The following is a 26,605-nucleotide window of genomic DNA, read 5'->3' on the forward strand; positions in this document are numbered from 1 at the left end:
CACAGGTTAGCTCAGTCGGGAAAGGTGGGTGACCAGGGTGTGGGCTGGATCGATTGTGAGCGAGGGAGAGTCAAACAAGAAAAAACAAATGGAACCATCATAAGATATTGGGCCAGAGAATGTTGCGATTGTAACGGGTGAAGCTTTGGAAAAGCACATGAAAGCAGTAGGCTACAGCAACACTCATCCCAGGTACTATAGGAGGAGGAAGGGCAAAGAGATATTGTCAAAACGTCCACAAAATTCCCTGGTTTGAATTGGGATACAGCTGACCTACTATCCGAATTCAAAATGTTTCAACAGCGTAAAGAGCTATGGTTTCTTGATTCAGGTGTGCCTGAACCAGAAAAACAAGCCATAGAAATTCTCCTAGCAATTGGGAATGAAGGTCTACACAGCCTGAACATATCAGGGTTAACAGCAGGCGAGCTGAAGGATCCTTTAAAGATACGGACTACACTGGAAAACTGGTTCAGAATCAGATTAAACTTCCGTATTCATCAACTAGAATTCACGTCCTTTCAACAACAGCCTACAGAATCCATAGACCACTTTGTCAGCAGGTGCAGAGAAAAGGATATGTACTGTGATTTTTTTCAGATGCAGAGCTAGCAGACAATTGTTGAGTTGGTGATCCCATCCACTCCCATGGAAGCATTCCAGAAAGATCTGTTAGAGAAGCCCAAAACGTATAGCACCGAAAAACTACTCAAGGATAGACAACCCCAATTGTTGATGGACTTACTAGAACACCCAAACCTAGCAAAACACATGGGTGGCGTGGCCTTCTGCATGCACCAAGGAAATGCCCAGCTTTCCACCAATTCTACAAGGCATGCAGCAGAAAGGGCCATTAGCAGCAGCAATGCAATAGAGCAAAGGCTGATGCAGCCACAAAGAGCTATGCGCTGATTCAAACAGACCATTCACAAGAAGAGCCAAAGAGCGTTGAGCACTTTTCCACACCATCAATCTCGTGGAAAACTTAAGATGCCATCACACCGTCTGACTTGTCTGCCGAGATTTGAATAATCTGCTCTAAGAAAGTTGGTAACTAGATCTTAGGGGCCAACATTGACACAGGGACAAGTGCCAACATACTACCCCTGTGAATTATAAGACATGTATCCGCAGACATGGAAGGCCATGGCAAACTTTCAGTATACAACAGTTCACTAATTCCATGTGCAGCATCCATATGCCTGGAGTGCAAATATAATCAATCCTCCTGGGTGTCACAGATGTTCTATCTTGTGGAAACTAAAGACCCAGCAATTGTAGGTCTACTGGCATGTGACCTCACACCAGTAACAATCCACGGAATCAGTCAGACCTCACATGGCAGAACAACCTCAGAAACTATCCTATCGCTTCAGTTCACAACCTATCTAGAATGTTTTGACAACATTGGCAGTTTCAAGGGAGCTGTAACATTACACTTGCAGCAGAATGCAAGTCCGTCATTTGATTCTCACACAAGTGCAGCATCTGCTTACAAGACAAATTAAAGTTCGAACTAGACAAAATGGAGAAAGATTGAATCATTAGAAGAATACAAGAGTACACAGATTAGTGCAGCTCAATTACATGCATCATAAAGAAAGACAGATCATTGAGACTATGCTTCGATCCGCAATGTTTAATCGCAGCTCTGAAACACTGCCCTTACAAATTACCCACATTAGAAGAGCTAAATCTGAGATTTGCAAGTGCAAAATTTTTCTCAAAGCATGGTTACTGGTTAGTACATCTTGTGGTGGAGTCTCAAGAGCTTACTACATTTCGTACCCCATTTGGACAATACTGTTTTCAATGACTTCCTTACAGGCTGTTAGACAGGATCTCTTTCAAAATCATATGGACTGTATTACATGCACTGTGCCAGGATGCATCTGCATCGCCGATGACATTGCTGTTGTGGGAGGAACAAAGCAAGAATATGATCATAATCTGCACTTATTGATGCAAGCAGCACGTAAAGAATGATTGGTGTTCAACAGTGAAATCAATGGGCAGCAAATCAATTTCTTTGGTTTTATTTATTCCAGTGCTGGATCCTAGTAAAACAGAGGATATATATTAAAGCCACGCCAACTCAAGATGAGAACGATCTTCGAAGATATCTAGCTTACTTTAATTTCCTGTCTCCATACCTTCACTACTTTGCTCAAAAATCTTCATCACTAAGGGAATTGTTGAGAAAGGATCTGCCTTTCCTATGGCATAAAGACCACCAATACCTCTTCGAAGCACTGAAACAGTCAATATCAGAAACATCGACACTGCAATTTTGCAATCCTAGGGAGACAACTATCCTGGAAATAGGAGCCTCATAAGGCAGGTCTGGGAGCATGCATACTACAAAAAGACAAACCGATTGCATTTGCTTCAAAATTTGTCTGTAAAGCAACCCAAATGCTTTATAATCGAGCAGGAAACATTAGTTTTGGTGTTTGGAATCATACGTCTTCGTAGCTATCTATTTGGCAAAAGATTTGTGGTAGAGATCGACCGCAAGCCACTAGAGATGACCTGGTAAAAACCATTGGCCACTGCACCATCAAGATTGTGACGTCTCTCGTTAAAGATTCAAGGCTGAGAGGTCAGGTACAAGCCAGGTAACTTGGTGGTCACATCGGATACACTTGGCAGATTGCCTAACCCAGTGAAAACAGATGTTATATCCTTGGATCTACAAATTGACCTCATTGACATTTAACTTGAATATGTTCTCCAAATTGATCTGGTAGATTTTGCGCAATGCAAATGCTAGCAGCTACAAGAAGAAATGGTAAAAGGTTTTACACAACAGAAACTGTGGAAAACCATGGCTGAAGGATGGCCGAATTCAATTCAGCATGTCCACAAACGGCCTTACCGGGACGAGCGCAACATCTCCTGGGGAGTCAAAGACAATTAGCTCACCATACCGGAATCTTTGCAACTTGATATTCTTCAGCAACTTCATCACTCACATATGGGCATAGATCAAACGAGAAGACTCACAAGAGAGACAGTCTATTGGCCAGATAAGAACAATGGCCCATCGTCAAGAAGTGTGAGGCATGCCAAGAACCTATGTCAAGTCATCACAAAGCGCCACTGATTACACATGAAGTTCCTACCCGTCCTTGGTCCAAAATTGCAACCAACCTCTTCCTCATGTTCATGGCACTGACTTCATCATCATCGTTGACTACTTTACCAAGTACCCCATTATTCAACAATTGCAAAATACCTCAAGCACTATAGTCGTGCACACTCTAGGTGCTATTTTCAGTTTATTTGGTGCGCCTAGAGAGATCATTATGGATAATGGTCTGCAACTTATTGGCAAGCCATTTCTGGATATGAGAGAGAAGTGGAATATCAATCACACTGCTACTTCTTTTCATTACTCTAGATCTAAAGGCCTAGCTGAACGAATGATTCAGTTATGAGTGATTAGTGCCTTTATGCCATCAGAACAACATGACAGCTCCCAAAAACAGCAATGTGGTAATGACCAGATAATCTGTTTTCTATGATGTTGATCGAGGCATATATATATTGGCCAGGACAATGGGCATAACTCCCATGCTCCTCTTCGAAATAGTGTCATGGGATTGCTTATGTCCACTTGAGGGTTTAATGCACCTCTGATAATCCAGTGTTCCCTTAATACTGCACTGGAGTATCAGCCTTGTTTGCTGAGTGGACCAGAGGGTCTTTACCTGTATCATTGTGCATATGTTTGGACAAAATAGGACACCAAGGTTGTAAATGACTTGACTTAGTGTCAAAGTGATGGCCAGAGAGAGAGACACACAGACAGAATCACTGGCAAGCATACAGAGTTTTTGGTAGGGGCTACAGAGAATGGCATCAGGCTTCCCTATATTTAATTGGATTAGAACAGCTCCTCCAAGCCTGGGTATCAGTAAACAAACTGACAGTGCAGAGAGAATTGATGAAAAAGTAGAGCTTTGCATCATCAGTGCCCCATGTGGAAGCCAACCCTATATCTGCAGATTATCTCACCTAGGAGTGGCATCTAGATAAGATGGGGGCCTCTTAGGACTGCTGGAAAGGAAGACATTGTTGAAAATATTCTGGATACAATTGGATAGGCAAGAATGGAACCAAGAAAGATCAGTCCCACTGAACTACACGACAGAGGAGGCATTGGAAGTGGATAGTGTGGTCAAACATTCCAAAGATTGCAAGAAGTCAGGAAAATTCACCACAATCCCAAAGAGTAACATGTGGGATTTATAAGTGCTGTGATAGGGACAGTACCTGATTCAAGAATTCAAGCGTGCAGTTGTTGGAAAGGTAGGCATGGATTTGGGACTTGAGAGAAAAGTGAGGTTAGAGATGGGATGGTGATCTGCAAGGAATGAGGTGTGGAAGATAGATTAATTGAGGAGTAGTGCGAGTCAGCAGTTTTGAAAGGTGGGTGGGGATGTCAGTACCTCTGGAGAGGGAATCAATTAAAATGTCAGTTAGGATGGGGAATGGGACCAAGGGAAAAGGAGGTGGGTCTCTGATAGGAACATTGTATAACTTTGAGTTTAATTTATATTTTGTATTTGTATGTTAAGAAAGGTGAAACCTGGGTCTAGCTTCATCTCATTTTTTTTAAAGAGTTGGGTGCCGGCAGTCTGGGGCCCTGTTTGTAAACATGTATTTTTAATGAGCTTTTATAACTCTTCAAGTGAAGGGATGGGTCACCAAGGGGTTAGTAGTTTAGTGAAGTTAGAACAAAAACAAAATTTTTTAAAATTGTGCTCTTGCCTAGCAACAGGGGGCAGAGACACAGGAAAAGAGAAAAGGGCTGTTCAAGTCAGTTAGTGTGTGGATACCAGAAAGTGCAGGCAGAAGGTCTAAAACTCTAAGAAAAAATCCTGCAAATTGCTGAGGTACTTAGTTTAGGGAACTTGTGTGTTTGCTTTGAAGTTAAAGTAATAGAGTCTAGTGCGGTTTTTGGGTGTCTCGGGGAGAGATACCAATTGAGGAAGCACCTTAGTGAATGTTCAAAAGATTGCTGGAAGAAAACTGGAACTGAGCCAGCCTAAGCTTTGGTGTTGAGATAGTGGTAAATCTTAACTGGGGTTTTTGTGTCTGTAAGGGTATTGCTAAGATAAAAGGGACAAAGTGTGAGGTTGAATCATTTTCTTGTATTTGTGTTGAAAACTTTCCAACCTTTTGGCTCATGTAATATAGTTCATTTTTCTTGTTTAATAAATGTTTTATTGTGTGTGTTAAAAATACACTGGCAGATTTGTGAATGTGTTCAGTAACTGACCTCCATGGTTTTCTAAAAAAAAAACAAAGTTAGGATCGACCAAGCCAGGTTTCACTCTGGGATCTGACTTGTCCAGTATTATCAGCTGGGATCGTAACAAAGTGGGGGAATCATAATAAAGTGGGGAATCGTAACAAAGTGGGGGCTTGTCCAGGATCGTAATAAAGTGGGGGCTCTTGTGGGATTAAAAAATCCTTGAATTTCAGTGGGATCTGTGAATCCTCAAAGAAATGAGTATGCGGAGGTACTGTGAATAGGAACAGGATTTGCTGTAAAAGTATTGGGTTGGAATTCAAAAATGGCTTTGACTACTGCTAAGACTTTTCTGGGAGTAGTAGATGTAACAGTGGATTATTTGAAAACCTTGACTAAGGATAGACTGAGAAAGATAGCAGATAAAAAGCAGGATTTTGTAAAGATGATATGATTGAAGCGATTACCGAGCATTTAGAATTAAAAGAAGAACATCTGAAATTCATGTATTGTAGCTAGAATTATGTCAAGATTCAGTTGCAAATGAAAAAGCCTTGAATTGGAGGAAAAAGAGAAAGAAATAAAAAAAACTTGAATTAGAAAAAGAGAAAGAAAATGAAATGGAAATGTAAAAGCTCACATTTGGAACAGGGAAAATAAAGGAACATGTGAAAGCTTGAGCTTCAAAGAGAGAAAGAAATCAGACAAGATTTGGCTAGAGGAAAGCTCAGAATAAAGGAAGAAAGAGAAGATAGTAAGTAGTTCAGAGGATAATCCTGATTCCCTGAAGAATTTGATTTAACTAAAAATCTTCATCTGGTGTCTAAATTTTCAGAAGATGGAGTTGAAAGATATTTCATAGCTATCTTTACAAATGAGGTGAAGTTGAAGAGGTCAAAAGATGCTTGGACCTTAATGTTACAAAATGTCCTGTCAGGTACAGCTATGAATGTGTACACTCGTCTGTCAGAAGAGCAGTCTGCAGACTATGAAGTGGCTAAAAAGGCAATACTCAATGCTTATGAGCTTGTCCTACCAAGCTATCAAGCCAGGTTTCACTCTGGGATCTGACTTGTCCAGTACTAACATCAAGGGGAGGTGATGGTGTAGTGGTATTGTCACTGGACTAGTAATGCTCTGGGGAACCAGGTTCGAATCCCACCACGGCAGATGATGAAATTCAAATTCTATAAAACTCTGGAATCAAATCTGATGATGACCATGAAACCATTGCCAGTTGTTGTAAAAACCTATCTAGGCTCATTAATGAGGACATCTGCTGTCCTTACCTGGTCTGGCCTACATGTGACTCCAAACCCACAGCCATGCCATCCAGCCATGTGGTCGACTCTTAAATGCCCTCTGAACAAGGGCAATTAGGAATGAGCTGGCCTAGCCATGTCACGAACGATTTTAAAAAATCAGCTGGGATCATAACAGTCTCATGGATTAGATGAGCAGGGAATGGGCATAAAGAGAAACTGGAGAAATACAAGGGATCAGGGAATGCCTGATGAAGGTGGGGGCGGGGGGTAAGGGCAACAAAGGCAGCTGAAATTAATTCATCAAACAGGAAAAAGGCAAAGTGTCCTTAAAAAAGAGGCACACAGTTCAGTGAAGTGGTCAGAGTACTGCTAGTCAACATGGTATGTTGCTCCTTTAAACTACTTGCTTTTATTCACCTTATTGTACTTTATCTCTTCGCTATGCTGTATGAGTTGGTATACAATCAAGTAAGACAAAATGTCCAGTAGCAAATCTTGAGAAGGATAGCAGCAAAAATTCCAGATAAATTATAGGACAGTCCCCACTACTTGTAGAAGGTACTTTCGCACAAAAGTGATTTGCCCCATGCTGCAACACCTGATAAAGATAGCTGAAACAATTAATACAAAAATGTCAAAAAACACAGCAGGTCTGCCAGTACCCAAACAAGATCAGATGAGCTTAAGCTTTGAATGCCTATACATCCAAACATTACTAACTTTATTACAAACAACAATTCAACAAGAAATTTAATCTGATTTATTTTAAGCGGACTGGTAAGTACCAATTCACTGAATAGGTAAAAGAGTTCTCTCTTTGCATTGGTCAATTCACTCAAAATAAACACACTGTAGTTTTCAAATTATGATGGGGTCCCTTTTCCTCACTTTTCACCCATCAGCCTCCGCATTTAAAGGATCATCCTCCGCCATTTCCACCAACTCCAGCATGATGCTACCACCAAACACATCTTCCCCTCACCTCCTCTGTCAGCATTAGGTAGGGATCATTCCCTCCGTGACACCCTGGTGCACTCCTCCATCACCTTAACTCGTCATCCCCTTCACATGGCAGTTTCCCATGCATTTACAGAAGGTGCAACACCTGCCCCTTTACCTCCTCCCTCCTCACCGTCCAAGGCCCCAAACATTCCTTTCAGGTGAAGCAGTGCTTCACTTGCACCTCCTTCAATTTGGTCTACTGTATTCGCTGCTCCCACGTGGTCTCCTCTACATTGGGGAGACTAAACATAGACTGGATGACTACTTTGCGGAACACCTTTGCTCAGTCCGAAAGCATGACCCAGACCTTCCTGTCGCTTGCCATTTCAACACGCCATCTTACCCTCATGCCCATCCTTGGCCTGCTGCAAGGTTCCAGTGAAGCCCAATGCAAATTGGAGGAACAGCACCTCATCTTCCAATTAGATACTTTACAGCCTTCCAGGCTTAACATTGAGTTCAACAACTTCAGAGCATGAACTCTCCTCCATATTTACCCCTTTTTTAATCCAATTGTTGTTTTTCAATTTTAATTTTAGTTTGTAAAGGAAAATATTACTATGGAATACTGTGAAGCAGGCTTGTGGGGGTTGTGTGTATGTTGTGTGTGAGAGACTAATTTAATTAGACTGAAAACAGACTGCAAGGTTTACATCATCAAAGGGTTAGGTGTAAAGCAGGCACTTTTGAAGTGGAAATGAACAAACTAAGATGGGATACCAGTAGGTACAGCATGAACAGGAATTTGCCGTAGGAGATAAATGAGGAGTGAATTTTTAGCTATTGAATTTCAAAGAGAGAAAAAGGACATTTTACAACTGTCAAAGATGATAAATAAATAAAGCAAAGTTATTAAGTTTATTCTTCCCTGAAAGTGGTGGCCACAAAGACAGCATGAAAAATTTTTAGATTCTGGGAAAGGTAACTTTCTTTTAAAAATTAATTCACGGGATGTGGGCTTCGCTGGCTGAACTAGCATTTATTCCCCATCCCTAGTTGCCCTTGAAAAGGTGGTGGTGAGCTGCCTTCTTGAACCATTGCAGTCCACGAGGTGTTAAGTACACCCAAAGTGCTGTTAGGGAGTTCCAGGATTTTGACCCAGCGACAGTGAAGGAACGGCGATATATTTCCAAGTCAGGATGGTGAGTGACTTGGAGGGGAGCTTCCAGGTGGTGGTGTTCCCATGTATCTGCTGCCCTTGTCCTTCTAGATGGTAATGGTCGTGGGTTTGGAAGGTGCTGTCGAAGGAGCCTTGGTGAATTCCTGCAGTGCATCTTGCAGACAGTACACACTGTTGCTACTGTGTGTCAGTGTTGGAGGGAGTGAATGTTTGTGAATGTGGTGCCAATCGGGCTGCTTTGTCCTGGATGGTGGCAAGCTTCTTGATTGTTGTGGGAGCTGCACTCACCCAGGCAAGTGGGGAGCATTCCATCTCACTCCTGACTTGTGCCTTGTAGATAGTGGACAGGCTTTGGGGAGTCAAGAGGTGAGTTACTCGTCGCATGATTCCTAGCCTCTGACCTGCTCTTGTAACCATATTATTTATATGGCTAGTCCAGGTCAGTTTCTGGTAAATGGGAACCCCCAGAATGTTGATAATGGGGGATTCAGTGATGGTAATGCCATTGAACATCAAGAGGTGATGGTTCGATTCTCTCTTGTTGGAGATGGTCATTGCCTGGCACTTATGTGTCATGTGCGTTACTTGCCACTTGTCAGCCCAAGCCTGGATATTGTCCAGGTCTTGCTGCATTTGAACATGAACTGCTTCAGTGTTCCAAGGAGTCGCAAATGGTGCTGAGCATTCTGCAATCATCAGCGAACATCCCCACTTCTGACCTTATGATGGAAGGAAGGTCATTGATGAAGCAGCTGAAGATAGTTGGGCCGAGGACACTATCCTGAGGAACTCCTGCAGTGATGACCTGGAGCTGAGATGACTGACTCCAACAACCACAACCATCTTCCTTTGTGCTAGGTATGACTCCAACCAGAGAAGAGTTTCCCCCCGATTCCCATTGACTCCAGTTCTGCTAGGGCTCCTTGATGCCACAATTGGTCAAATGCTGCCTTGACATCTCACCTCACCTCGGGAATTCAGCTATTTTGTCCATGTTTGAACCAAGGCTGTAATGAGGTCAGGAGCCGAGTGGCCCTGGCGGAACCCAAACTGGGCGTCAGTGAGCAGGTTATTGCTATGCAAATACCGCTTGATAGCACTGTTGATGACCCCTTCTATTACTTTACTGATGATCGAGAGTAGACTGATGGGGTGGTAATTGGCCAGGTTGGATTTGTCCTGCTTTGTGTGTACAGGGCATAACTGGGCAATTTTCCACATAGCCGGGTAGTTGCTAGTGTTGTAGTTGTACTGGAACAGCTTGTCTAGAGGTGTGGCAAGTTCTGGAGCACAAGTATTGCCAGAATATTGGCAGGGCCCATAGCCTTTGCAGTATCCAGTGCCTTCAGCCATTTCTTGATATCACGTGGATTGAATCAAATTGGCTGGAGACTGGCATCTGTGATGCTGGGGACCTCCGGAGGAAGCAGAGATGGATCATCCACTCAGCAGTTCTGGCTGAATGTTGTAGCAAATGCTTCAGCCTTATCTTTTGCACTGATATGCTGGGCTCCTCCATCATTGAGGATGGGGATATTTGTGGTGCCTCCCCCTCCAATGAGTTGTTTATTTGTCCATCACCATTCGCGACTGGCTGTGGCAGGATTGCAGAGCTTAGATCTGATCCGTTGGTTGTGGGATCGCGTAGCCCTGTCTATCACTGGCTGCTTATGCTGTTTGGCACACAAGTAGTCCTGTGTTATAGCTTCACCAGGTTGACACCTCATTTTTAGGTCTGCCTGGTGCTGTTCCTGGCATGCCCTCCTGCACTCTTCATTGAACCAGGGTTGATCCCTTGGCTTGATGGTAATGGTAAAGTGGGGGATATGCAGGGCCATGAGGTTCCAAAGGAGCTTTCATGGACAGTTAAGAACAATGGGTTTAAAAATGAAAGGGGGAAAAAATGTATTTAAGGAAAGACTGAAAGCTGTATGAGCTGTGTGGCCATCTGATTTTGAAGAGTGTGCTGTGTGAGCATAGCCCTGTAAAGTAAGCAGCTTCTAGCCACTCCAGAGAAGTGTCTAGTGTTCCAGAAAGCAAAGTTTTGTCACAAGCCTTGGATTTCCATTGCCGAGTGAGAGGGAAATACCTCCCCTATAGCAACAGTGGGTGCCTTGCAGTAATATTACTGGATGTTTTATAGATAAAGAATCCATTGGAATGGTTGCCTGGATATGGGTGTTTATTCGTGAGTCTTGCTCAGTGAAAATCTTTTGGGAAATGTTATGAGTAAATTTAACTGTAATCTTGTGTGTTTAAGTTTTCTTTTGTTAATAAATGTCTTAATTTAATATTTAAAATCTCCAAAGGTGGTAGTGGAATCTTTACATCTGACTTCAGTATACGTACCTTCTCGTAATAAATACAAATTACAAAATCGTCGTGACGGCCTGACCAAGTTTCCCTTTGGAATTTGGTCAGCTCAGCAAATACCACCTGCCATATCATATCAAATTGTAATTAAAATTTATTTTTATTTATTTATTCATTTAAAATCCTTTTTCCCCAACCCCACCTCCACAGGGTCATCTACCACTGGTTTCTATGTGGGGCTTTCACAGAGCATTGACCTTTGTTCTGCTATTAGCACATTCTGCACTTACCTTTCTGCCACTATCAGCACCTTCTTTACTCTTTACCAATACCATTAACACTCCCTTTATCTTGTGCCCATGACACCTTAGTTAATCTCTCCTTGCCTACCTATCCCTGGCCATCTATCTTCCTCCACCCCCTCTTAAACAGTATAAAATCCATCACATTTCTATTTCTCTTTAGCTCTGAAGAAGTCATATGGATTTGAAACGTTAACTGTTTCTCTCTCCACAGGTGCTGCCAGACCTGCTGAGTTTTTCTGGCGTTTTATGTTTTTATTTCAGGTTTCTAGCATTCACAGTATTCTGCTTTCTTCATAATTTTGAAATTGGCATTTATGCAAATTAATAATGGTTAGTTAGCATTTTTTGCCGATATAAGTGACTGCCAGTTTTAAGTGGTGGGAACTGTTTCCAGTTGAGTGCATTTACTCTTTTGTCGGAAATTTCCACACTCAGGTGGAACTACCCGCTTGTTATATGGTGTACAGTATGTGAACTGGACTCAGCCTCACCAAACACTCAGAACAGGTGAATAGAATGCAGTTTCGAGTTGTCCTGTAACCTCACTGAAAAAGTACATCCTACTGCACTAATGTAATAGTTCTATTTTCCAGATCAGGTGTTTCGTTATTCTTATTTATTATTAAACTAGGACTGTAATTGGATAATGATCTGGCAAATTTAAAGTGTGTAAAACAGGATAAAGTGATTACTCCGAGAGTATAATTAACAAAATAACAAGCGAGCAAGACTGGTCAACGATTTGTGATTATGACATTGGTGTAAACAGAGTACTGATGGAATAAAAATATAACAACTCTTAAGTTATTAGTATTGTTTAATCTTGCACAGAGAACAATTGCAATAGTACATGTCAATCTTAGAAATATCCAGTTGTCGTGTTTTTACAAATATCACCGCCAACTTTCTCCCTTCCTCTCCCGGAGGGGCTGTCTCTTGCTATGGTATGGTTTTACAGGCATAGACACCCATCAATACCCTACCTTTCTGAAAGGTTTTACATGCAAGCCAGATGTTGTCCACACCCAATGCTCACACATGCTTACAGAAAAGCTGGAGGGTGGTGGGGTGAAAAATCACTGAATAATAGGAGTGAAAACCCTACAAAATTATCACATCTAGTTTGGGGAGAATGAGGTCAACCATCATACTACTACTACTAGCATTTCTTTATTGGGTACAATGATCCAATATCCTTCACAGGAACATTAATACACAATTCTGGATTATTGCACATCCCCAATTATCATGTAACATGGCTTCATCTGCCTCGGCCCCGAGCTCTGGAATTCCCTAACCCTCCGGTCCTCTCTCTCTCTCTCTCCTCCTTTAAGGCATTCCTTAAGACCAACTTCTTTAACAAAGTTATTAGTCATTTTCCCTAACATCTCGTGTGGCTTGGAGTTAAATTTAGTTTAATAACTCCCCTGCGAAGCTCCCTGCAACATAAATGCAAGTCATAATTGTTGTTGGTGGTGGTTATAGAACTAGAGGAGCTTAGAGATAAAGAGGGACAAGGCCATGGAGGGATTTGAAAAACAGGATGAGAAATTTTAAATTGAGGCATTGCAGACCAGCTTCCAAGCTAGATCAGTGAGCACAGGGGTGATGAATGAACATGTCTTGGTGAGTTATGATAAGGACAACTGAATTTTTGATAAGGTTGTTGATGCAGGTGGCAGTTGGAAGACTGGCCAGGAGAGCAATGGCATGGTCAAATGTTGATGTAACAAAGGCATTTACCTTCAAGTGCGCTAAGATTAGCCAATTTAGCACGGATGAGAATCAAACTTTGGTTTGTATGGGTCATTTACACACTATAAAATCAGCTATCAGAAGATATCAGTATAGCATTCTAAAAGCTCTATAGCCTTCATTTTCAGCCCTGCTGAAACAAACATTCTTTGACACTAACACTAGGTCCATCTAACAGTAAAAGAAAAAAGTTAATACAGCATCCGCTGGTTTATGCTTAGCTAACTGCAATTCTTTCTAGCTGGAAGCTCTTGCAACTGTGCAAAATTATGCATTTACACTCATTCAACATCTTTTATGGATTTCCTCTACTGGTGATATGTAGTCGGCCAGTTGGGTGTAATAAAAAAATGGGTTCAGCTGGAAAGGACAAGCAGAAACTGCAGACGTGTGAAAGAGGGAAAGGGCAAAAGATAGTTAGATATTTAAATAAATAATGTAATCTAACCAATACTTACATCTTCCTGCTTAACCAGTGCAATCTTGTTGACAATATCTTTGAAGACATCACGATATTTAGCTGCAGAAAAGTAACATTTATTTTAGTGCTGTTTACACTGACTCCAATCTTAAACATATAATAATTATATTTTTAAAAACATTTATAATAGTGGTACAAGATACTGTATGGCTGACTTCATACAATAAACCAAAGACTGTTATCAATGTCTTACCATTTGCCTACAGCTTCCATATCAACTGTCCTAATTTGACAACTTTGTCATAGGAATTAGCTGACCACAGCTGATGCTATTTAAAATACGTTTAAAGCAATTTCACCCTAAAAAAAAAATCCTTAGAGCTTTCTGTTCTTCCATTGTATTGAGAGTACAGATACGTAAACTTCGAAGTAAGTATAGTTGCAAAACCTATAAGGGGCAATTAAACACTATATTTTATAATTGGGGCACTGAGTATAAATTCAGTGAGCTGAATTTGCACAGGACATTGGTTAGGCCACAAATTGAGTGGCACTCAATTATATGAAAAATATTAGAGACATAAAAAAATTCTCATGAATCTTTGCATGCTCCAAGATAAGGTAATCTCAAATACTGCTCTTAATTCTCTTCCTCCTAGCTCTCTTTTTGAATCAGCACTCTTCCATTGTAAATGTGTAAACTCACGTATAGTGTAATTATGTCTGTATAACTTGAGGATTCAGCTTTCTGACTCTCTTTCTGACAATATGCCACGACTCACGTATCTCCCTCTCTCTCCCTCGAGGGGTGTCAGCCTTCAGGCAAATGTTTACGATCCTCCAACATAAACATATAACAACAATCCATATATACTGATGTATTTGAACTTCGCAATTGTCGTAAATGCTGTGATCATGTGTGAATGGTTTCGAAATAAATAAATGTTAGCAGAAATGAAGTTAAATGTAAGAAAAGGGTGCAAAAAGAAACTGGGATTTTTCCACTTGAGCAAGATATTTATGGGATAACCACTGCAAGGCATAGTACATTTATACACCAACGTGAACTACCATCTGACCCTCTCCAACGCGTGTAAAACAAATAATTTGATGACTGAAGATAACTTCTAAATGGTAAAAAGGGTGAGGGCTCATGAAGTAAGTGAAGAAGCGAGAACAAAATCTCATTGAGGAATTTGAGGACCTGAAAATATTTCAGCACCACCCAGATTTAATTTTAATTTAATTTAATCCAGTTGTCATGATGCAGCTACAGGATCTTTCTGCTTCAAACTGTACTCTTGCATAACAGCAATATATCCATGCTTCTGAAAGACTGCCACTCAAGGCCATCCACATTTACGCAGTTTGATTCAATTGGTAGGACTCGCGTCCGAGTGAATGGGTTGTCAACTCAAGTGCTATTGTAGATGGAAGCCTATACCATTATAGCACAGTATTGAAAAAGTGCTGAATTGCAGTTGAGACATTAAAGTAAAGGTTCTGTTCAGATGGAGCAGAGTTCCCCTGGTGCCCTAGCTAACATTTCTATCAACAAACAGCAAAAAAAAAAAAGAACTATTCATTCATTCAGTTGCTGTTTGTGGAACCTTGATGAGTGCAAACTGGCAACTACACCTGTCCGCTATATTGCTCCAACAGATGACCACACCATAAACAGTACCCATTTGAAACACATAAGCAACATAAACTCACTTAAGTGGAAGCAGCTTCCCAATGCAATTAGTCATGCCACTAAACACATAACAAATCTCTCTGATCATGTACTCTCAGAAAGCAAGGAGTTTGTTCTTGCGCATGGTTTCAATTTTGTTGTGCCTTCATCCCAAATCAAACGGGAAGAGGTATTAGCTGAGTTTGAACTGCTCTTCGCCCAACTATCCCGTCACAAACCAGTGTCAACTGAAGACACCAAATCCTTGAAAGCGCGCTTAGCTGATCTAGCGTACGCATACAGCGTGATTCCAAATGACCTGTCCAACTTTCATATGCAACACGAATATCTTACAACATTGTGAAGCCTTACGACCAACTCGGACATACACATCAGTAAACCTAACAAAGGGAGGCAAATAGTCATCCTTAACAAGTGTGACTATATCAAAATAATGCACACCATTCTTAATGACAGGTCCAAATTTGTATCCATTGGACCTGCTGCTCAACATGACCAGACAGCCTTGCTCGAAAGTAAGCTAACAAAAAGATTGCTGGACTTGCGTAACAGTGATGAGCTACCGCGTGATATACATGACTGGGTTTGTCCTCAAAGTTCACTACATCTGCATATGTCCTAAGACACACAAAGTGATGTCCCTCTATGCCCCATCTTATCTATGACCAGTTCTGCACAACAGGATTTGGCCAAATGGTTGGGCAAATTGTTACAGCCAGTTTTGACTAAGCTTTCCAAATACATGGTGAAGGACTCTTTCACATTTGCAAAGGCCATAGAGCATTTGCATATCGATAGCAATGCTGCGTCCATGTGCTTATTTGACATGGCTAGCCTATTCACCAATGTTCCACTTAAGGAAGCCATAGATATTTGCACTGCAGCATTATATCATGGCAATTTAGACCCGCCACCGCTGCTTGAATCAGTATTCATTGAACCTATCAACGTGGAAACTCACACAGTTGAGTTTAGTTTTAATGGCACCCTGTACGCTCAAATAGATATTGTTGCCTTGGGATCCCCTCTAGGCCCAGCTCTCACAAACATCTTTGTTGGGTTCCATGAGAAACATATCATTGAAGAAATGACATCTAGCCTCCTACCCCTTGCATATTTCCGATATATGGATGATATGTTTGCTATATTTAAATCCATGCATGTAACAATTTTCTAACATATCTTAATGGGCTCCATCCTGCGCTCAAATTCACCTATGAAATAGAGCAGTCAAATGAACTCCCCTTCCTTGATGTACTTGTTGAGAAATCAGCCAGGGGATTCTCTAATACGGTCTACCGCAAGCCTACCTTCACTAGTCAATATATGCATTGGGATTCTTGCAGTTCCACACCCTATAAGACTGGTAAATAGGGCCCAAGCCAGTTACTCACCATGCAAGCGTGATGCTGAAATAGGGCACATCAAAGGCATCCTGCAGGATAATGGCTACCGTGATCAGAGCATTTCACACTGTATATCATGCAAACTCATGAACAGGCTTAAGGCTGTCACTTTCAGATCTGAAAAGTGCCCAGTCTACTTCAGGTTACCCTGGAAGGGTAAGGTATCTCAAAAATATGAGCAACAAGTGAACTGTTTCACGCTGCTACTGTGCAGTAGCAACACGAGTGGTATTTGCCACTGACAGGATGCTGCTGTCAAGCCAAAATGATGTTCTGGCTACCACACAAATGAGTAATGTGGTATATGAATTCCAGTGCCAGTGTGATGCTAGGTATGTAGGCCATACATCCCAAAGACTGGCGGATTGTATCAAACAGCATGTCCCAGCTGCTGTTCGCATCACGCAGGGTACAGACCGTATCCAGCCAGCCCATGCTTGCAAAACTCAAAACAGAGTCCAATGTCAGATGTAATTCTGCGATTGAACAACATGTGCTAAATAATCCTCAATGTGCTAAGAATTATGCTAACAATCAATTTAAGATCATCTGTCAGGCCTGCAATGTGGCACATTTGTGTGTACTGGAAGCTACATATAGTAATACACAGGGCTCTGTTCTTGAAGGCAGAAAGAACATGTACATACATTGTGCCTGTTTTAGCTAAACAAAATAAGTGACAGCCATTTGCTGACTCATTCCTCAGGGCAATGCCTTGACTAATTAGGGTCATGCAGGCTGATTTAAATTTCAAACAATGCTTGGCAGTTAACTGTCAGTGACCATCAATGGTGCATTCTCCATGGCAACGCCACATGGCAACGCCATTTGCCAACCAATTCGGACAGTTCCATACACTGCTCCTTACTCCAAAGCAAAATTGCAGACCATATTTATTTGTCTGCTGTAATCATAAATTGGTGGGAAAAAATTAGTTTGTACATCATAAATTAGATCATATTCGCTTATAACAAAAGATGCTATTCTCTCTGGAAGAACCCAAAAGAAATTTAAGGGCATGCAAATATAGGACAATGCTGCTGCGACAGATTTGGTAAACTAAATTGAGTATTCTTCCTCTACTTTTCTAATACTCTGATGTGAAAATAGGCAGAATCTCTTGTGTCTCTAGAATTGGGCTAGATATCATAAAGACTCCATGTAAAGCTAATGAGGTTGCACATACACATTGCCTACAATATTAGCTGACTTAACATTTCATTGTTTGCAATTAATGAACTGCAACAATTGCTGACAAAACCCTTTACCTAGCTCAAAATCTAAAATACACAATCCAATTAATACCTAGATCAAAACGTTGAATGGCTGAAACGCAGATAAAGCCTCTCTGGCAGTCATTTAATGTTCAACAAAACAGGGAATTCATCCTCCTCTCGGGCTTTTCAGAATATAAACAAGTCAAACTGGGCAAAATTCCAATGTTTATCACATCTAAACCTGAACAATAAAACATGATTCTTCTGGGATCCTCTCACAAAAAGTGGCTGACTCCCTTGTTATTCAAAAAAGACACTGTCACCTTTTTCAACAGTTACACATTAGCTCTTGCATGACATTAGATACCTGCTTCTGTATCACTGTTGCCCAGAAACATAAGCAATCCAAAAAAAAATCTGAAAATGAACCCATCCACTTAGCACAAGCATTGCAATGCCCCTTTGCATGTCAGTTAATCGGTAAGATAACTGTGCTACAACAGGGATACCAAAACTGCTTGGTGACTGGAGCCACAATATCTGTTGTCAGGAAATTGCTACAGCTTATGATTAAGGATAAGGTGACTGAACACCTTGAAAGTTTTCAGCTGATCGGAGAGCTAGCATGGATTTGTAAAGGATAGATGATACCTAATAAATCTAACTAAATTTATTGAAGAGGTAACTAAAGTAGCAACAGTGAAATGTTTATGGATTTTGTTTCTACTTCCAGAAGGCATTTGATAAAGTCCCTCATTAGAGACTCCTAGCTACAGTTGAAGCTCATAGAATTGAGGACAAATCACTGACCTGGTAAGGAAATTGGCTGAGTGGGAGGAGAGTAGGGGATAATGGACAGGTACTTTGATTGACAGGATGTGACTAGTAACATCCTACAGGGATCTCCACTGGGGCCTCCACTATTCACTGCATTTATTAACGACTTATATATAACTGGATAGAGAGCCACATATCCAAGTTTTCCGATGACACAAAGGTGGATGGCATTGATAGGAGTGTAGATGGAAACATAAAATTATAAAGATGTTATTCGATAAGTGAATGGGTGGGCAAAACTGACAAATATGTTTCAGTGTAGGCATGTGTTAAGATCATCCACTTTGGACCAAAAAAGGGATGGATCAAGAGTGCTTTCTAAACAGTGAAAACCTTGAAGCAGTGGAAGTTTAAAGAAGCTTATGTGTCCATGTACATAGATCATTAAAATATCATGAACAGGTACAGAAAATAACCAAAAAGACATAAGCATTGCTGGCCTTTATATTTAGAACTGCAATTAGTCCTGGTGAGGCCAAACCTGGTGTACTGTGAATAGTTCAAGACACCACACCGCAGGAAGAATACATTGGCCTTGGAAGAGTAACAGCTTAGATTTACTAGAATGGTACCTGGACTTCAAGGATTAAATTATGAGGAGAGGTTACACAAACTAGGGTTGCATCCCCTGAGATGTAAAAGATTATCCAATACTTGGAGCACAGAGCAATTCTGGGTACCATATCTAAGGAAGGATATATTGGCCTTGCAGGGAGTGCAGCATTGATTTACTCAAATGTTACCTGGACTCCTTCGGTTAAATTACAAACCAGATGTCACTGGTTCCCATTAGAAGGTGGTAACTGATAATTTCTCTCTATATGCACTACTTCGGCTGGTTTGGGAATCTCGGACTGGGGGATATAGCCTTAAAATTAGAGCTAGGCCTTTCAGGAGTGAATTTAGGCAATACTTTTACAAAGGGTGGTAGAAGTATGAAGCTCCCTTCCATAAATGACAGTTGATTGGTCAACAGTTAATATTAAATCTGAGATTGTTAGATTTTTGTTAACTGAAGGTATTAAGCGATATGAAGCAAAGGTGGATATATAACATTAGGTCACAGATCGCACATGATCTCATGGAATAGCAGAACAGACTTGAGGGGCTAAATGGGCTACACTTATTGCTACCAAACTGGACCTCAGCAAAAGCACAGTTTTGGGCACCAATCGGAGTGCTTCAACAACACGAAGCATGGTGTTACCCGGTAAATTTACAACCAAGCTATTTCCTCACAGTTTCAGCTGTGTCATCAAAGGGAATCCCCATAAGAGGAAAGAGTGTTCATGGAACAGAAAGTGTGCGATTTATTGCCGTGCATACAGACTTCGTAGTTATTTCAAATTGTGCTTTTACTAGTAATCGAGGAACAAATTGCCTATCTATGCTTTAGGTCAGGAAATGCTGTATTGGGGATGGGCAAAGCAATGACATTTTGCACTGAACTAAATCATGAAAAGTTATCGGAATCGTAAATCGATTCAAAAGGTAAACTCTCACTATTTGAGTTTCTTGTGGCAGCATTCAAGAGTTTTGTAGAGCAGCATACATTCTCATTTTTGCCAATTCTTCTAGTCATCTGTCTCTGATAATATTGGCATAAAAACCATACATATGGCATGGGAACGTGCATCAGGGAGAGGTCCTTAAAACAAAAGATTTCTGAAGTATGTGAAGCTCATGCGTGTACTGAATGGCTGCATGCTTAGCTTTTCTATAAATGTATGTACACAAATAAACACAGCTCAACTGATGAGCCATATTGAAGACTTTAATTTTGTCCAGTGCTTCGTAAACTAAAGCAACTGCACTATTATCTCAACACAACATTTTGAAAGCCGCACTCAAATTATTAACTTTGAGAAATATGTCATATTATATGCTGATTGTAAACAGCAGGCTGCTCAGTTGCAACTTGAAAACAGTGGTTCCAGCAATGTTAGTGTGAGCTAAGAGGAATGCAACAAATTTTTGAAAAAGATAAACAGATTGCAGCCCACCCACCATAGATTGTAATACAATGTTAGACCACATAAAACTCAGACTCAGTTCCCAGTCTGGTGCCGGTTTAGGTATTTAACTGGGGTAGCAAGTCAGCCTGCCTTAAGAATCATGCTTTTACTAGTAATCGAGGAACAAGTTGCCTGTCTATGCTTTAGGCCAGGAAATGCTGCACTGGGGATGGGCAAAGCAATGACACTTTGCACTGAAATAAATCATGAAAAGTTACCGGAATCATAAATCGATTCAAAAAAAGGTAAACTCTCACTATTTGCATTTCCTGTGGCAGCATTCAAGAGTTTTGCAGAGCAGCATACACCCTCACCAAGATAGAGGGGGAACCAAAAAATGAAAATCAAGCGGTCTTTTAGGAATACAGATTCTGAAAATTAGTCAATGCCAGCTTATTAGCCAATTAGACAACATGGTTTGATGGTGTTACTTTACATTTCAAAACATGTGACTTGAGAAATACTGTAACCAACGATTCCAACTCCACTACCTTCCCCGACACAAACCCAACCCAGGTAAAGGTTTCACTTCAATCAAAAGTTCTCTCTGCCATTTTGGAAGAATAGATATAGAACACACTTGGACTATCAAGTAAGGGTACAGTGCAGTAGCATAAAGAATACACATATACCACTATACAAATATTACACATACCATAGATGTTTTACTACAACCATTGATTTGGGTTTAAGATTCAATAAGAATCAATATCAAAAATTTTCATCAAAGTTTTTAGATTCTGCTAGCAGGTAGACTCATGATCTTTATTAAAGAAAGCTAATCAATTTCCATATGATGTTACACCTAGCTAGTTCTGAGGTCCAGGAGAGGTTGTGGTGTTTATTTGCTTAACCTGACCTATTCCTTAAAGCCATTGTTCAAATACTTTCTGTGCTGAAGTGATTTTAGACTGTAAAGCCAAATAATTGTAGCCATTTGGCAACTCCTGAGGCCAATGAGAAACCAGTTGTAACTGCTTATAAATTTCTGGCTCCACATCAGAAGAACCCATCATGCAAAGACTGACTTTCATACTCTTTCTCTAGATTTTTGGTTTACATGTTCAATGTGTGCCATCTGGTAATGACTATCTGGAGTGATACCAACATGGTCCACCTTTGGTTACCTGAATTTACTTCGCTGCTGAGTGAATCAGCACTTTAAGAATAGGGGTTTTAGGTCAATTAGCAGTGTTAGTCACTGATTTACCAGCACTGGGATCTGGAAATAGACCTAAGCCTGAACAGTACGAGGGTGGATTATCAGGGTTCATTGGTACTTTAAAGCAGAACCAAATGCCAAGTATCACTGTGAAAGGAACTCCAGAGGCTAAGAGCACTAAGCAGCGACAGACAGGGAGTACTGAGGCATAACATAGAATCAGAGATCACTGGGAGACGGAAACAAAATCCTCGGGTCTTAGAGAATCAGGAGCGGTCATTCAATCAGGAAGTGCTTGAATGGCAGTCCCAATCTGCAGAATGTGAAAGAGGTTTTGGATTGGGAGTGTGCAGGAGGTGAAGAAGCCCAGGAACATCGAGGTGGGTAGAGGGTGTGGCTAGGTGCAACAGTATTAGGATCAGGTTCTGGCAGCCTCGAGAGAGGACACAAGTGACTTAAAATTGTCCTTGGCCTCTTTTGGGCTATTGTGCATTTGTACCTTTGAGGTTCCTCTCCCAATCCACCTGCAGCCTTAGGGCCATCAAGCATCCCCTCCCTTCTCCTGTCATCAGCCATTCTCTACCCTTAAGTTCTTTATTTAAAGCACAGTGTCAAGTTTCAGTTGATAAAATTCCTGAGCTGGAGATCTGGGGAGGTTTGCGAAAGGTGACTATTTCTTGACAGGAACAAGAATTTGAAACAGATCCTGGATCCACTGAGTTTCCACCCCATTTACATCATGGCCCCAATCAAATCGGGAAGGGAAGGCACACACCCACCCCTTCCACAGTTTTAGTTCCTATTTCTTGGCTGCCATAGGAATTCCAGCCAACAAGCTATGGTTATGTCCAGCAGGAACCACAAAGAGAGCAGACATCAGTTTTGTAAAGTGTCTTAAAAATATCACAACCATCTAAGGCAGGCAAGGTATCAAACAGGGAGTTGAGCGCCTTATAGTGCCAAAACTTTAATCCTGTGGAATAAAATTATTTTCAAATCATCGCATTAGTCCATTAATGGCCTTTTGCTCCCCTCCATCTGAACATTACCCTTCAGCTGTGATTTTCTGCCACTTCCTTAGGGATCGACATCTCTATCCTGCATGGTTTGTTCATGCCAAGTATTGAAATGAACCGATCCCCATGATTTGTGGCCAATCATTATGCTTTTCTGTACCTTTGGTGCAGAATACGGACTCCAAAATTTCAGTAACATAAAAGCAAAATACTGTGGATGCTGGAAATCTGAAATAAAAGCAGAAAATGCTGGACAAACTCAGCAGGTATGGCAGCATCTGTGGAGAGAGAGAAACAGAGTTTCTTATGACTCAAGTCATACGGACTGAAAATGTTAACTCTGTTTCTCTCTCCACAGATGCCGCCAGACCTGCTTAGTTTTTCCAGCATTTTCTGTTTTTATTTACTCCAAAATTTCAGACCCGGTTTTCAATACACAAAAAAACAAAGTGCTTTAAAGTTTGTTTTGGAACAGCTTTCAAGATTCACACATTTTCATTGTGGAAGACGAAAAATTTATTTGAAGCCAAAATAAAGAGGAATGTGCTTGTTGTGACTGACATGGGGAGCAGCCAATCAGAAGGAACTCTAACTTGAATTCATCTTTAGATTGCAGTTGTTGCTTAGCTAGGTTTAAAACATATAAGAAAAAACAATACCAATCATACTGCATGTAGTCATAATTCTCAGATATGCTTGGTAACTACCTTTACTTGTTCTTGAGAAAACATATCCAACTGAACCCTAGGCTTGAGTCCTCTGAGGCTGTGATGTTGAAACTTAACTGAAGATACAAGAGGATTCATCGGATAAATTTGATCATGTTGTTATGAAACGCTATCTTTAGATGCTTTTACTTTGGGCATTAGAAATTATAGCTGCAGAAAGAAAAAAATCTGTTTAAATTGTAGAATTTGTTCACTGCCTCCTTTCTGACAGTTAAGTTCTTGTGACTTGTCATTAAGGAATGGCTGGGTTCCTAAATCCTTAGTGGTTTCATATCAGTAGTCTTACAGCCACCCTAATCATTTTTTATTCATATATTCCCTACCCCTTCAGCTTTAATTTGCTTTTTTTAAACTTTCAGACAATCAGCTCACTGTGACAGGAAAGTGTGAAGTTACAGGAAAGAAGCTTAAACAAATACAAGACATTTGCTTATATATCACCAGATGTGGTGAGAATGTATATCACTGTCTCAAGAAAATCTATGTAGACATGTTGCACAAGTATAAATAAACTTCAGAATGTTGTGATGGCTTATCTCTCCATCTCAACTATCATCATCCTGGCTCAACTTCCTATTGTTATAATGCATTACACTTTGTTTCAAATTACATTCACAATCTTACTAGAACTGCAATCTAATTTATTTTATGTCCAAAATTCATATGATCCTCGCTACTTTCCATCTCCTTCACAAACCAACATGTTCCAAATCTTCAATGTAGTTCAATAGGTATCAAACTCTCATGCATTCCCCGTCATGGTGAATTGCAAAAACTAAATTGTGGATTGATGTTGAGGACAGCATTGCACAACTATCTCTCTCAAGAACTGTACTAAATTCACAAGGCCACCTATATAAACAGCAACTAAGCTTTTTTTTAAAAAAAATGTAAATTCTTGACCTTGACAGTGAAGGGTACAAATCATAATGCACCCAGCACTTTTTTGGCTTATTACTCCCAGAATTTCCTTTTCCAAATACTAATGTCTCTAATACAAATAAATCCAGAAATCAGATACTTCTGAGAAAAGGCTTAATTGGAATAGGAAGGGCAAGGCACTGAATTATACCACATTTCAGAGTTAGAAACATTGTTTATTGAAACCTAATTCAGTGAATTCCATGGAAAACAACAAGTCTCAATGTAAATATTTGACAACAGAGATAGATATAGTTATGCTTTCTCTTTTTAAAATAGCCACATCAATAAAGGCCACTTGAGTGCAGTTGCACAACCAATGGCCATGGGCACAGTACCACATGTATATCTAGCCTGAGTAAAGACCATTAAGCTGTGATGGCTATTACTACTGAACCCAATTTGGCTCACAGTCAGTCTATCAGTAATCAACAGAGAGATCAGGACCAGAAAACTCTTGGTCATTTTATTTCAGGAAGCAATAAAGCTAACTATCTAGCACAACGAAACTTGTTGTCTTCAAGACCAAGGGTTGAAACACTGATCTTCTGGTGTTTATGATCCAGATGTGTATTTACCCACTTGAAACACAGAATCATAGAATGATTACAATTCAGAAGGAGCCCATTGTGTTTATGCCAGCTCTTTGTAAACAGAACTGTTAGCCCCACTCCCCCACAGCCCAGTAATTATTTTCTCTATTGGTGGTTATGCAATTCCCCTTCCAAAGTCAGTATTGTATTCAATCTACCTCCACCACACTCAAGTAATGCATTCCACATCCTAATTATTTTCCGTGTAAACAAGAAGTTCTTCCTCATGTCACTATTGCTTCTTTTGCCAATCGCATTAAATTGGTGTCCTCTGGCTTTTAACCTTTCTGCCAATGGGATTAGTTTCTACCTACTCTGCCTAGACCCGTCATGATTTGAAGGCACCACTCATCTCCCACTCCAAAGAGTCAAGTTTAATATTGAATTTACTCCAGCTAAGACTATGTCTCAGAATGCAGGGTTTTGGTCAATACTCTAGGGACCTTTTCAGGAACCTTAAGAGCCCATAATCAATCAATCAACCAACCAACCAACCAACCAAAAATAAACAGAACCTGCCACTAACCTCTGGCACTCACGTACTTCCATCCCTTAACTCATCTAAATGCCACCCAACACCCCAGGTTAAACTTCCCCCTCCCATTGTTTACCAAACCCGCGCATTCCACCAATGATTGACAGCCAGGTTGGCCATTCACACAGCCAGAAGCGTTAGCATGCGGGGCGCCGCGAGCCAACCAGGGCGGGAGCGGCTCTCCAGGCAGGCGGGCGGTCTCCTCATTCCCTCACCTTTCAGCTGCGGCTCCGGGGCGTTGATGAATTTTTTAAACCTCTCCACTAGCTCCTTGTTTTTCACTCGGCCGCCTTTCTTCGCTAAGAAGTCGATCAGAACATCTTCTTGCAGATCCTCTGTAGTCCCGCATTCTGCCATGGCTCTGTGTGCGGTAAGTAGGCGTTTGGTAGGCTCTGAAATAACGGCGCGCGCCGCCCGCCTCCTGCTTCAAATTGCAGCTGGCTGGCTCCGGCCGTCGGTGCGCATGCGCGGCTTCCGGCCACACCTTCCGAAACGCGCCTGCGCAACCGTCCGTCTCTTCCTCCCCCACCCCAATACCATTGCATTCCATTCATGAAAGTCCTCGAGAATTGACATGGTTAAATTAAAAGTGATCGACATTAAACCTAGGAGATCAGTGTTCAGCATAATAAAACAGGAACGTTTTTTGAGTCATTTTACATAGGATATGTAGCTCAAAAACAGACTATTCAGTTTAACTAGTCTGTGCTGGTATTTATAATCCACAGGTGTCTCCAACTCCCATTCCATCTACCTCGTTTTAGCCTTTCAGCATATCTTTATGTTCTCTTTTCTCTCATGTACTCGTCTAGATTTCTATAGAAAGCATCTAAGTTACTTGAATCATCCACTTGGTGTAGTATCTGTTCCACACGCTGACCATTCTTTAGAGCAATGAAACTTCTTTATTTCCCTATTGGATTTATTGGTAACTATCTTGTAAATATGGCTCCTAATGTTGGATGCTCCCTAAGGAAACATTCTCTCCACGCCTTTCCTATCCATTCATAATTTTAAAGACCTCTATCAGGTCATCTC

The 26,605-nt window shown here is 40.9% G+C and overlaps 1 protein-coding gene across 4 annotated transcripts in view; it reads right to left on the bottom strand.

Moving 5' to 3' along the window:
• Nucleotides 1-26,026, bottom strand: part of LOC144688618 (ankyrin repeat domain-containing protein SOWAHA) — a 142,405-nt gene extending 116,379 nt beyond the window's left edge. For 3 of the 4 annotated variants that reach the window (XR_013578447.1, XM_078555400.1, XM_078555399.1), the window contains exons 1-2: nucleotides 25,783-26,006; nucleotides 13,479-13,540 (exon numbers count right to left, since the gene is read on the bottom strand). Coding sequence is in view for 3 of the 4 variants with exons in the window: in XM_078555400.1 (XP_078411526.1) it covers nucleotides 13,479-13,540; nucleotides 25,783-25,924 (204 nt within the window). In the remaining variant the exon portion in view is untranslated. Of the gene's footprint in view, nucleotides 1-13,478; nucleotides 13,541-25,782 lie in introns of all 4 variants that reach the window. The other variant, XM_078555401.1, reaches the window with a different exon arrangement.
• Nucleotides 26,027-26,605: the final 579 nt, after the last annotated feature.

The sequence above is a fragment of the Cetorhinus maximus genome, chromosome 13 (assembly GCF_964194155.1).
Source record: "Cetorhinus maximus chromosome 13, sCetMax3.hap1.1, whole genome shotgun sequence".
Classification (NCBI taxonomy): Eukaryota; Metazoa; Chordata; class Chondrichthyes; order Lamniformes; family Cetorhinidae; genus Cetorhinus; species Cetorhinus maximus.